Genomic DNA, 12745 nt, shown 5'->3' with positions numbered 1-12745 from the left:
GTTTCATCTCAGCCTCATCCTACCACTAACCCTTTTCTTCTTGAGCTTTGTTCATTTCTTGGTTCTGGTCATCCTGTCCTACCTACATTAGTTTCAGCTTTTGATGATCCTTCAGTACATGTGTCTATTGAGCCAGCTGTTGTATCTCCTATTGAGTCAATTTCTGAGCCTATTGTTGAGCTAGCTATTGTACCTGCTGCTATGTCTAATGCTGAACCAGTTGTGCCTGCTCCTCCTATTTGGAAATCCACTAGGCCTTCTTCTAAACCAACCTATTTACAAGCTTATCACTGCAATCAGGTCTTTACTATAGCTCCACCTGCTTCTTCTTCTTCCTCAGGTACTCCTTATCCTCTTTCTTCCTATTTGTCCTATGCTAACCTTTCTTCCAACCATAGACATTTTTGCAATGCCATCTCTTCCAAATTTGAACCGAAACATTATGATCAGGTTGTTCTTGATCCTCACTGGAGGGAGGCTATGGCTAGTGAAATTAAGGCACTAGAGGATAATCATACTTGGTCCCTTTAGCCTTTACCCCATGGTAAAAAGGCCATAGGCTATAAATGGGTGTATAAGGTGAAGTATAAGGTTGATGGTACTGTGGAGAGGTTCAAGGCTAGGTTGGTTGCCAAGGGCTATACTCAAAAGGAGGGCCTTGATTATATTGAAACATTCTCACTTGTTGCAAAGCTTGTCTTTGTGAAATGTTTGTTGGCCGTTGCTGCTGTGAAAGGGTGGTCTCTTTCCCAACTTGATGTCAACAATGCTTTCCTGCATGGTGACTTACATGAGGAAGTGTTTATGACTTTACCACCTAGCTTCCATAGCAACGGGGAGCTCGTTTGCAAACTACAAAAGTCTCTCTATGGTCTTAAGCAAGCTTCACGACAATGGTTTGCAAAGTTTTCTGCTGCTCTATTAAGGTTGGGATTCAAACAATCTAAAGCAGATTATTCTTTGTTCACCAAGAAAACACCAAGATCTTTCATTGCTTTATTGGTGTATGTAGATGATATTTTAATTGCAAGTGATAATCCTAAATCTGTGGCAAAACTAAAGATTCTTCTAGACCAGCAGTTTAAACTAAAAAACCTTGGAAATTTGAAGTTTTTCCTTGGGCTTGAGATAGCTAGATCACAAAAAGGCATTCATTTGTGTGAAAGAAAATACACTTTGGAATTGATAAATGATGTAGGTCTGCTAGGTTGTAAACCAGTCAAAACCCCCATGGAACACAACTTGAAGTTAAGTAAGAACCAAGGTGAACTGTTGACAAATCCAAGCTCTTATAGAAGATTGGTGGGCAAGCTCTTGTATCTTACAATCACAAGACCTGATATAACCTTTGTCATTCATAAATTGAGTCAATTTATGTCAAATCCTCGGAAACCACATCAAGATGCAGCAAATAGGGTGTTACAATACCTCAAAGGTAGTCTAGGACAAGGGTTATTATTCTCAAGTACATCTAAACTACATCTTAAAGGTTTTGCTGATTCAGATTAGGCTGCTTGCCTTGATACAAGGAGGTCAGTCACTGGTTATTGCATGTTCTTGGGAGATTCATTAGTTTCTTGGCAATCTAAGAAATAGAACACAGTGAGCAGGTCATCTACAGAGGCTAAGTATCGTTCTATGGCAGTAGTAGTGTGTGAGATTGTGTGGATTCTTAGTTTACTAAGAGATATACAAGTTGATCATTCTAAGGCTGCATTATTATTCAGTGATAGTCAGTCTGCTCTCTACATTGCAGCTAATCCAGTGTTTCACAAGCGCACAAAACACATAGAGATTGATTGCCATATTGTGAGAGACAAACTGGTTCAAGGAGTAATAAGGTTGTTGCACATTAGGACTCAATCACAGCTTGTTGATTTGCTAACAAAGGCACTTAGTACACATCAATTTCACAATCTGCTATCCAAGATGAATGTGTTGAATGTGCATTCCCCACTTCCTCTTGAGGGGGAGTGTAAAGATAGCAGCAAATCAAGACTAGTTACAGAGTGTCAAGATGCTACAAAGAAGAATAGAAAGAAGAAACGACAGTGAGAAAGAAGAAACGACAGTGAGCATACTACATGTAGTTTTGTATTACTGTGTATAGCTCTAGTACCTGGCATGTGGACAGCACGTGACGGGTTGTTACCTCTGTTAGTTGTATAATTCTGTTAGTTAGTTTTTGAGGGTGATTAGTCACTTAGTTAGTTCCTCTAATCCCCTCTATATATAAATCACTGTAACCATTATTTAGTTCAATGAAAATATACAGAAATTTATCAATTTCATATTCTTCTCTCTCTCTTTTCTAATACAAAAAACACAAATTAAATGCAAATCTCCTTAATCAACCTCCAAATGCGCCAATTGGGGCTAAGTGCTCCCGAAGACAGTGGTAAGCCCAAATTAGATATTTAGCAAAAGAATAAAGTTAATATCACCTCAAGATACCTTCAAATAAGCTAATAGCCAAATGCACCCAAAGATGTCCAAAGAAGACAAGCAATGCTGGAACTTGATCCAGATGACAACCTTTGTAAGCATATCAGTAGTCATAATTTTTTGAAGAAGAATATTTTCGTCATCAACAAAGTACTTTTGATCATTGGCTAAACACATACTGAAGATGCAAATAGTCTGTCTATTAATCTTCTTCCAATCTTTCTTTGTCATATTTTTCCCAATAGTACTAAAATCCTTGATTCAATCAACAAAATCTCCAACTCCTAGGGACCCAATCTTGGCACTAAAGAAAAATCCAAACTCCTAGGCAGTAAACATTGGCTGTGAAGAACAATTTCAAATGACTAAATAAAGAAACTTATCTATGATACCAGTTTGTTGAGATAGTGAATTCTATAATACCAGTTTGTTGAGCAAAAGAGTCTCAGAAGCACTTCCATGCAAGATTGATTGTAAATACCTTAATGGAATTGAGAAAAGTATCATAAATAAATAATTGGAACAAAGAAATATAGTAAAAAAACAATGACACAAACACCAAGGATTAACATGGTTTTACGCCAACAAGAGGTTACAAACTGTTTACACATTCAAAAAGTACTTGTAAATTACAAAATCTCTCGACTATTACCATCCCTTAAATTTTTATATTCCACATTTCAATAAAATTAATTTATTATAATGTATTGACAGACAAATTAAGATTTTATTACTCTTTCACCTTAGGTTGTACATCGAAACTTAAATTTTTCATCTTCATTTTCAACGATCAATCTGTTTTCCTCACCATAAACACACAAGTATTTTTATTGGTAAATTCACCATATAACTTTGACAACATATGTTGTCTTTTCCTTAAAAAATAGTAAGATGAATTGAAAGTCAATATACTTTGATATGACTTGTTTAAATGTTGTTTGAACCATTTTCTTATTTCAATACCTATTTCAATTTTTGCGGGAGTCTAAACATTACCAGAACAAAATTAAATAAAATGACCCCAAAAGTTATTCAAGCAATTCTTTATATCTAAAAGAGGTTCTTTTTCTTTTCTTTTTTTCTTTTTTTCAACTACATTAGGAATTTAAGGCTTTGTGAATTCTAGATATAATGCATTTATGGTTATATATTAAGGATTCTAGGGTTTTATTGACATGTAAAATTTGTTTGAATTTTTTTTTAGAATTTTTCCACATATATGCAATTGTATCTTTCTATAGCTTATGTGAGTGTTTGGATCCACAGCGCGTTTTTGCGTTTGCGTTTTTCTTTTCTTTTTCTTTTTTTACGTGTTTTCTGCTTTTTGAGACAAATAACACTGTTCATTACTGTTCACAACACTGTTTATGCACTGTTCACGGGACCCACAGTCACTCTATTAAAAAAAAATATAAAAATGGATCTCACGGTACTATTCACACATTTAAAAATTATTTTGTTATAGTATTTTTAGTTTTCAGTTTCAGTAAAAATAAGTGGTATCCAAACTGACCTTATATATTAGCTTGCTATTTTTTTTTCTTTTTTATTTATAAGATGTAAGTAAAGCATTGACGTCATCACTAATCAGCCCCCGCTTACATAAACGAGGAACTAAAATAAATGACTTATAAAAAAGACAAAATATATAGTAATTTATACAAATACTCCACGTGACAAATAAACCTTAACCACCACTAATAAGAACTTTCAGAGAAGTATCAAAATAATTATCAAAGCTATAATCATATTATAATAACAAAATCTCACCTCAAAGTGCACAAACATCTTTAAGGCTCCGTTTTGGAGGAGGGAATGAAATGGAATGGAATAGAATAAAAAGAATATTTTTAGAATATTCTTCCCTCCTCTTGTTTGGGAGTTTTAACGGAGGGAATGGAATGTCCATTCCCTTATTTGGGAGTTTAAGTGGGAGGGAATGGAATGGTTAGGAGGGAATGCTCATTTCTCCATTTTCCCTCAAAACCTCAAATTTTTGTTCCCCTCAAAATTGGGAGGAATGGGAGGGAATGAATTTAGGTTTAATGAAATTTTTGTTAAAATCCCTAAAATACCCCTTTAATATCAGCCTTTTTTTTCTCATTCAGTCGTAAGAAAAATAAAGCTATAATTCTTCCACAATATTATTCGTCCTCTACAAAGTGAAGCTGCTACCGCTGGTCTTTTTTTTTTTTTTTTTTTTTTTTTGTCTGCTGCAATTTTCAGATATTGCTCAAACTAAGTATGTCTATCTTTTTCTTTTTCTTTTCAGTTGTTTGCTAGTCTTTTTTTTTTTTTTTTTTATGAACTGTTTGCTAGTGATTCATGAGAGTGATATATAGTGTTTTTGTACACCTAAAAACCAAAACAAACTACATTCTGTACAACTAAAAACCTTGAAAGTGAAAAGAAACGAAAAAACCTTGAAAGTGAAAAGAAACGAAAACTGCTGTTACTTGTACAGCCAAAAAAAAAATTGTATTTAGAAATTTAAAAGTGAGAATTGCTGGAAAACTGCTGTAGAACTGCTGTGAATTTGAAACTGAGAACCGCTAGAGAACTCAAATTTGCTTTTTACTCTGTTTCCTCTTTGATTCTTCTGTTATTTACGAAGCAAGTGGTGTGTTACGTACACTTGCAGTTTTAAGTCAACCATCCAATTAGTTAATAGCTCCAAGGCTTCACCACGTGTATGGTTAAGAGGAAATGTCTACAAAAGCTAGTGTACAAGTTTAGACAAAAGACAGGTGTGTGGTTAAGAAAAAAACAAGAGTAAAAAAAAAATTAAATGAGAAGAAACTAGAAAGTAATGCACTGTTGCAGAAAATCATACACTGAGTTAGCATAGAAATTTATTTTTTTACTATTAATGCTGAACATGAAAATGATTCAGCCTAGGACCGAGTAACATGACTCTGCCCAAATTCAAATCAAGGCATTTCATTGAATATATTCTTAGCCAAAAATAATTCAAACAAATTTATTGCCCACTACTTATTCATGAAATCACAACAGAATTCTTGCAATGCAAATAACAAAACCAATATCAGACCAAGATAGTTCCCTTTTCTATCCATCAATCTATGTTATAATTTATCAACGTCAATTCCCTTTCTGTCTAAACAAAATATATACATAATATATTTTATGCATTTGTTTACAACTTATTAAGATGTTAAAGCTAGTGTACAAGGACAGGTGTGTGGTTAAGAAAAAAACAAGAGTAAAAAAAATTTAAAATGAGAAGAAAATAAAATGAAAAGTATTTTAATTAAAATAATAGTAGTTTAGAACTTTAATAAGTTGGAGTAGATTATTTTTAATATAAATTTTTTTATGCCTGAGACCTACATATTTTTTATGGAAAATCCAACTTATAAAGAGATGTTCTTTGGTTGCCCAGATCATGAGCGCAAATGTGTCTTATTGACACTGATATCTAGGCCTAAAAATTAAAAAAGTGTTGGATTTTTTGGCCAACTTTAGTTTTGGAATGGATTATGTTATTTTGTTTTGTTTTGGCATGACTCATTACTGGAGTTTTTTTTTTTTAAAGATATTTGTTTGCATTGTTAGACAATATTTATTTTGTTGAGAATAAATATGTGATGCGTGAATTGCTTTACAACATAGAAATATACATAACTTGTTTTTTAGCTACAATAATTTTTTTTTTCCTTAATGAAATTGGGAGATGGAGATGTATTAAATTATCAAATCCATTGTAAAGCATACTAGCCAAAAAAGATCCAATCTAAAACTAGCAGCCCCTAAAAAAAATTTGCAAATTGAAATAAAGAAATTGTACTATTGTTAATTTTTCATGCCATTATCTTCATCTGTTAAATTATTGATTAGCGTGATACAATCTATTCACCTTGACAAAACAATATTGTAATTCAATAATCTAACACAGACCCAATTGTGGCTAACTAGTTTCACATCATCCACTAAATACTATGCATTTCAAAGCAATTATAAGTTCTCATTGATTATTTTTTATGTTCTTTAAAATGAGAGGTATAATAGTAATGTTATTATAAAATGATTCCATTCAATTCCTTCCAATGTCACTCCCAAACAGTGTTACTTACTTTCCATTCCATTCCATTCCTTTATTTTATAACATCCAAATAAGATTTTTAAATCGCATTCCATTCCATTCCTTTCCCTACTAAATTTATTCCATTCTATTCCATTCCATTCCTTTAATGATCATTCCATTCCATTCCATTTCATTCCTTTATAAACTCCCAAACGGACCCTAACTCTCTTCCCTATAAATCTTAAAACTCTCCAAAGCTAGTTTTACCGACACTCCTGAAAACTCTTTCATAAACTTTTCCGAGCCAAAGAAACCAAAACAAAAGAAAAAAGAAAAAGCCTTTCCGATTATAGTAGTAGTATATACCGTTTACATTAATGGACTCAGACTTGGCTGTCCTCGAATCGATTCGACAGTACCTCCTAGGCGAATCCGAAACTTTCGACGATGTTGAGGTGTCCCTCGGCAACGTTTTTAAGTCGGAGACTACGAACTACTGGGACTCATCGCTGTTGAAGGTGGAGGACAACAACGTTAACTTCGGATGGGTTCCGTCGAACGAAGTCGTCGACGACCCAGTTAAAGCGAAGCCACGAGAAACGAATAATAAAGAAGCTGTGGCGGTGGCGCGTGAGGCGCACGCGCCGCATTACAGGGGCGTGAGGAGGAGGCCGTGGGGGACGTACGCGGCGGAGATAAGGGACCCAAAGAAGAATGGCTCGAGAGTGTGGCTCGGGACTTACGAGAAGCCCGAGGACGCAGCTTTGGCTTATGACCGAGCTGCTTTTAAAATGCGTGGCTGTAAGGCTAAGCTTAATTTCCCACACTTGATTGGCTCGAATATGGCGGAGCCGCCGGTGAGAGTCACCCAAAAACGCCGCTGGCCTGAACCGTCATCCCCGTCGGATAACGGCTCGGCTAAGTCGAAGAGGAGTAGAAGCCGGAGTGGCTCAGTGGTTCAAGCTGAGTCGAGTAATGGAAGTAGTAGTGCAATAGAGGAGGTTTCAAGTGAGGCTATAGACACTTGGTACTCATCGGCTAATGAATCATTTACGATGTGGACTTTGGATTACCCAAAGTTATTATGATATTACAGATTCAATGATTTAGTTTATAGATAATTTCTTTGAAAAAATTTCGTTTACCCTATGATTTTTGTAGTTTAACTGGCATTTGTTTGATGTTTCCAACCGAGATGTATAAGATTTAACACTTTCCACTTCCAACAATCGAATTAAGATTTAGCAGTTAACGATCTTTTGTCGTTAATTAAGATCTGGATCCTGACTGAAATTCCTTTCCATGCTTTATAAAATCTAATAATCTCCATAGCTGTATCAACATAACCAATAAGAGCTGAGACTAGCTTGGGATATATTTGATAAATTAGCGTTCAATTCCTTTGTTAAAATTTCAGAATTACGTATTACCTTCCACATGGGAAGAGTTGCTCAAGTTGGAATGGATAATTAACAAGTAAATATAGTCAAGTTCTCTTCATAGAAAATATCAAACAGTGCTATTAAGCCACAAAGTTGTTATTTTTTTGCTTAGATCAATCACTGTTTGTTTCCCTACGCAGTTTATAATTGAATGTATGATAATTAGGTTTTATGATGTGTAAAACTATACAACTTCTACTAAAACAAATTAACATTACTATATATTTTGAAAATCTAACTATTAGATCGCATGTTTTTTATGTTCTTGATATTAATGTCAAATTTTATGTCAATTGAATAGTATTTACTATTCAATCCATAAACGTATTTTTTATACATAATTCAAAACCATAAAAGTTTGAAATTTAAATATTTAATTGATAACATAACTATTGATTTTTTATCTTTCTAAAAATTATGTAAGCATAAAAACATTATAAGAAGAAAATGTAATTTAATGGTGAGTTCTTCAAAATCACCATTAAATTAGCTATAAGTAATGGAGTTATAACCATTACTTATAGTTAAGTTTGTAACCAAAATTTGTCCAAAAAATAAACACCAATGTCATCTAGTTACGTATACGTAGAGCATACCATAATCGTTCAAATTTATTGAATAGAATATAAGGTTTTATGAATTCGAAGAAGAAAAATTATCCGAGTGTCAAATGAGGTGGGCAATAATACGGATCACAAAATATATGATCGAACATGTTATAATTGCTTTAATCATTACATTTACTTTGCTCGTACCTCGTGGTACTGACACTAGTTCATGTTATTCATTTTACATTCCCATTTAGCTAGGGCAATAAAAAACAAGTCAATCAAATCTTGAACTGATTCATTTTTATGTTAGTTCCTTCAAAAGAAAGTGTTGTCAAATATGGTAATAAAGACAACGAAATATGATAATTGGACTTTTACAATTTTTTGTTGTCAATTATTATGACCAAAACCAACGTCCCAATCCATCTTTATTTTTCTTTTGTTCAAAAGAAAAAATAAAATAAAATAAATAAGTAAGGAGAGCCATACTCAGGTTTTTCACATGCATAGGTAGAATAAGACAATATTAATAAGTCACAAAACTCCTATCTTCCCCTCTCCGCATATTTAGTTATTTTGGATAGATGTAAAAAAAATCAACCTATATCTTATAATCAGATTAAGACACCAATCAGTTTTCGATATATGCAGTATTTAAATCTCAAATTTCTTACTTTACAATAGTGAACTTTACTAATTGAACTAATTAAAACCCGCCACATATTTATTTATTAACGTCATTATCGTAGTGTAAGAGGGCATGAAAGACATAAAACCATATATACATATATGGAGATTTGTTTTCCTTTTAAGCAAGACATATCCTATCCCTTATGATCCTCAACTACTTTCCTGGTATTGTAAGTGAACTGCGAAAGAAGTAACAAGCGTAAAAGAACATGAATTCCACATGTTATTCCGACCTAATTTACAAATACATACTTAACCATGTGTGCATGTGAATACAGTTCATTGATTTAAGAAATTAATGGTCAAACTTGTCGTCATTATTCTAAAACAATATGGCATCATCTCTCAATGTGTAAACGAGTTCAGACCAGAGACCAATACACACAATGTCCATACTCGGTTCCGTACTAAATATTCAGTCAAAATTCAATAGTAACCTTCTGAATATATCCAAGAGAAAAATGAAAAATGATATTGTCAATCTCGATCTACATGATAGCTTTTTGTTGACCACTATAAATTAAGAATTTATTCACTTAACAATTACATTATCTCATGTAATCAAAATTTACACGCCACAAAATAGGCAAATCATTAACTCCACTTTTGCACACCAAAAAAAAAAAAACAAAACAAAACAAAATAAAACAAAGGTCTACGCCCTTCTTCGAGATTAATTATAAAACTTTACATTCTACACTACGTACACTATATACGCGTTAATGGATTGAATCATGTCTAGATTAAAAAATTTGTATATATTATTGTTTATCCTAAGATTAAAAAAAAAAAAAGCACAATCATAAAAGTAAAATTAAATCTTATCATATCTGAATAAAATTATATTTAATTCTCTCTTAATTCCATAGTTAAATTTAGTGATGGACCCAGCCATGATTATCAAGTGAGAATTTGTTCCTCTCTAGGGTTTTCTTTTTCGGGGTATGTTCCTCTAGGTTTTCTTTATTTAAAGCAGCATGCTTGTAATATATATATTGTAGGGGCACGTTTCGCAGCCCAAGCCCAAAATGTATGGAGTCTTGGATCCATAAACCCAGTACAATAAATTTGTAGAGAGTGAGCCAAAGAGTTAGGCGTTAGTGCATGGATAACAATTAATATGGTGTTCATGGCAATCAAACTGAAATGAACTGAATTTATCAAAGAAGGTTTGTCCTTGGCATAATCCGAGGAGCTTTGTTCTAGTGAGTGTCCCCTTCATTGTCCTCTCCCCTCATGGTGATCCTCCCCCCCCCAAAATTTTATACTAGCTTCCCCTCCTCTCTCCAACGTCCACGTGTAAATTTAGACTTATAGTGCTGATACTTATCCCATCAGCCCCTTACCAAAGTTGTTGGGAGTGGTTGTAAAGGCTGAAAGGCATTGCTCTGTTAGGTACATGGTACTTAATGCAATAATGGCAGTTTTCCTTTAGATATTTTCATTCCTTCCATTGTCCTTTTATGTCTTAGTACTAGTCCCGTTTCATGAAATGATCCAGAGTGTCACTCTCAGTGGTAGGCTGTTCCCTTTATCCTCGGCCAGGTATGGCCAAGGAAGGGTTCTCCCCATGGCCAAGGAGGGGTTCTTCCTTGGCCCAACATATATATTGGTGCGGGCTAGCTCTAGTCTGTTGGCCCCACATATATATATATATATATATTATATCAATATATATTAAGAGAATTCAGAAAGTTAGTTATTGTTTTTTTTCTTGTCAAAAATACCCCTAAATTAATTAACCAACAACTTAAAAATTGGGTTAAAATAATAAATTGGCAAAAAAGGGTTAGTTATTGTTTTTTTTTTTACTGTCAAAAAACCCTACCTAAAACTTAAAAATTGGGTTAAAATCGTAAATTGACAAAAATAATAAATTCATATTTCTACATTGAAATGCTTTCCTACTTTTAATAAATTCCTACTTTTACATTGATTGAAACTCCTATTTCTACTCATTAACTCCCTACAAAATAGGATCACTCTTTTATTAGTTTTAAAACTCCTCTAATCTACAAAACTCACATCACGTTTTTTTTTTTGTTTTTTTTTTGATTGAAAAATGTAAAAATCTTTTTTTTCTTTCTTTTTTAAACTAGTAGAAATCTCAAATAATAATATATGCAAATTATTAAACTTTACCCTGCGCTCACGGCAAACTTGTTCTCCACTCAAAGGATATATAATAAGATAGGATAATAATAATGGAGAATGTGGCAATGTGTAACACATAATAATGTTAAAGAATCTTATAATAAAAAAAATATTAAAAGCTGTCCCCTCATGAGATCTATATATCACCCCTCCCCAGAAAGAATGGATATAAACAAATAATATTCCTAGACATAAAAAACACATGCCTAAAATGTCAGTGGAACAGGAATCTTCATGGAAATATAATAAGATATTACAAAAAAAACATAAACCTAATCAGAGTTTGGAACTTGGAACCTATATATATATAAGAGCCACAGTTTTGTACGTTGTCAAAACAAAGATAAACACAGATTTAGACATATAAAGATGTTTGGAGAAACTGGTTCTGAGTCTGACTATGCTCTTTTAGAGTCAATCACACAGCATCTTCTATCTAATGATATCGATACTACTACTTCGTTTTCAGCAAATGCTTACGACAATAACTATAACAACATTAATAACAAGCCACTGTATTGTCGGTCTTCAAGCTTCAGCAGCCTGTTTTTAACGGAGAGCTGGGGTGACTTGCCGTTAAAGGTGGACGACAACGAAGACATGGTCGTTTACAGCGCCTTACGCGACGCTGTAAACAATGGATGGGTTCCGTTATGTCAGTCTAATGACATAACAGGAACAACATCGATGATGATGACAGCAGCGACAACAACAAATAATGATGTAAATGTTGTTGACTTGGAGACTACTACTCATCACCACGCGGTGGGGGAGGCGCGTGAGGTGCACCCGCGGAGGAGTGGCACTAATTTTCGAGGAGTGAGGAGGAGGCCGTGGGGAAAGTACGCGGCGGAGATAAGGGACCCAAAGAAGAACGGCGCAAGGGTGTGGCTTGGGACCTATGAGGTGGCTGAGGATGCGGCTTTGGCTTATGACAAAGCCGCTTTCAAAATGCGTGGCTCAAAAGCTAAGCTCAATTTTCCTCACCTTATTGGGTCATCATCAGAATGTGATCAGCCAGTTAGAGTCGGTGTTAAGCGTGGCTCGGCTGAGCCGTCCACTTTGACTCTGAAGACTGAGCTGAAAAAGAACAAGTTTGTTGGCTCTTCGGCGGCTCATGAAGCTGGTTCCAACGTGGAGACATTGTTGGATGCGTTTGAACTTCGAAGTGCAATGGCTAACCCTTGGCCGCATGTTATTGGCTAAGGAATTGTATTTTTTTTTAATTCCCTCATTTTTTTTGTGTCTTGATTTGAAATTATAGGAGGATTAATTAAGAAAAGTGTTTATAACTTTGGTATTGTTTAATGATTGTCCTAAAGGGCACAGATTAATGAATACTAAATAATCAATTATGGACTAGAATACCTTTTTTTTTTAATAAAAATATACTTCTTAGTTGTCGGTTTGTTTTAGAG

At 34.0% G+C, this 12745-nt stretch overlaps 2 protein-coding genes across 2 annotated transcripts; both read left to right on the top strand.

Moving 5' to 3' along the window:
• Nucleotides 1-6815: 6815 nt before the first annotated feature.
• Nucleotides 6816-7578, top strand: LOC115985020 (ethylene-responsive transcription factor 13-like). The gene has a single exon (XM_031107995.1). It carries the CDS (start codon nucleotides 6868-6870, stop codon nucleotides 7576-7578), a length of 711 nt encoding a protein of 236 aa, XP_030963855.1. The 5' UTR covers nucleotides 6816-6867.
• A 4118-nt stretch (nucleotides 7579-11696) lies between these two features.
• On the top strand, nucleotides 11697-12533 carry LOC115985019 (ethylene-responsive transcription factor 13-like). The gene is made up of 2 exons (XM_031107994.1): nucleotides 11697-11982; nucleotides 12031-12533. Exons 1-2 carry the CDS (start codon nucleotides 11697-11699, stop codon nucleotides 12531-12533), a joined length of 789 nt encoding a protein of 262 aa, XP_030963854.1.
• Nucleotides 12534-12745: the final 212 nt, after the last annotated feature.

This window comes from Quercus lobata, chromosome 4 (assembly GCF_001633185.2).
Source record: "Quercus lobata isolate SW786 chromosome 4, ValleyOak3.0 Primary Assembly, whole genome shotgun sequence".
In the NCBI taxonomy this organism is placed as follows: Eukaryota; Viridiplantae; Streptophyta; class Magnoliopsida; order Fagales; family Fagaceae; genus Quercus; species Quercus lobata.
This window is presented reverse-complemented; position numbering and strand designations above follow the sequence as displayed.

Coding starts and splice junctions, on each gene's coding strand:
- LOC115985019 (XM_031107994.1), top strand. CDS start 11,697: ATGTTTGGAGAAACTGGTTCTGAGTCTGACTATGCTCTTTTAGAGTCA. Junction 11,983..12,030: donor CAATGGATGGGTTCCGTTAT/GTCAGTCTAATG, acceptor TGATGACAGCAG/CGACAACAACAAATAATGAT.
- LOC115985020 (XM_031107995.1), top strand. CDS start 6,868: ATGGACTCAGACTTGGCTGTCCTCGAATCGATTCGACAGTACCTCCTA.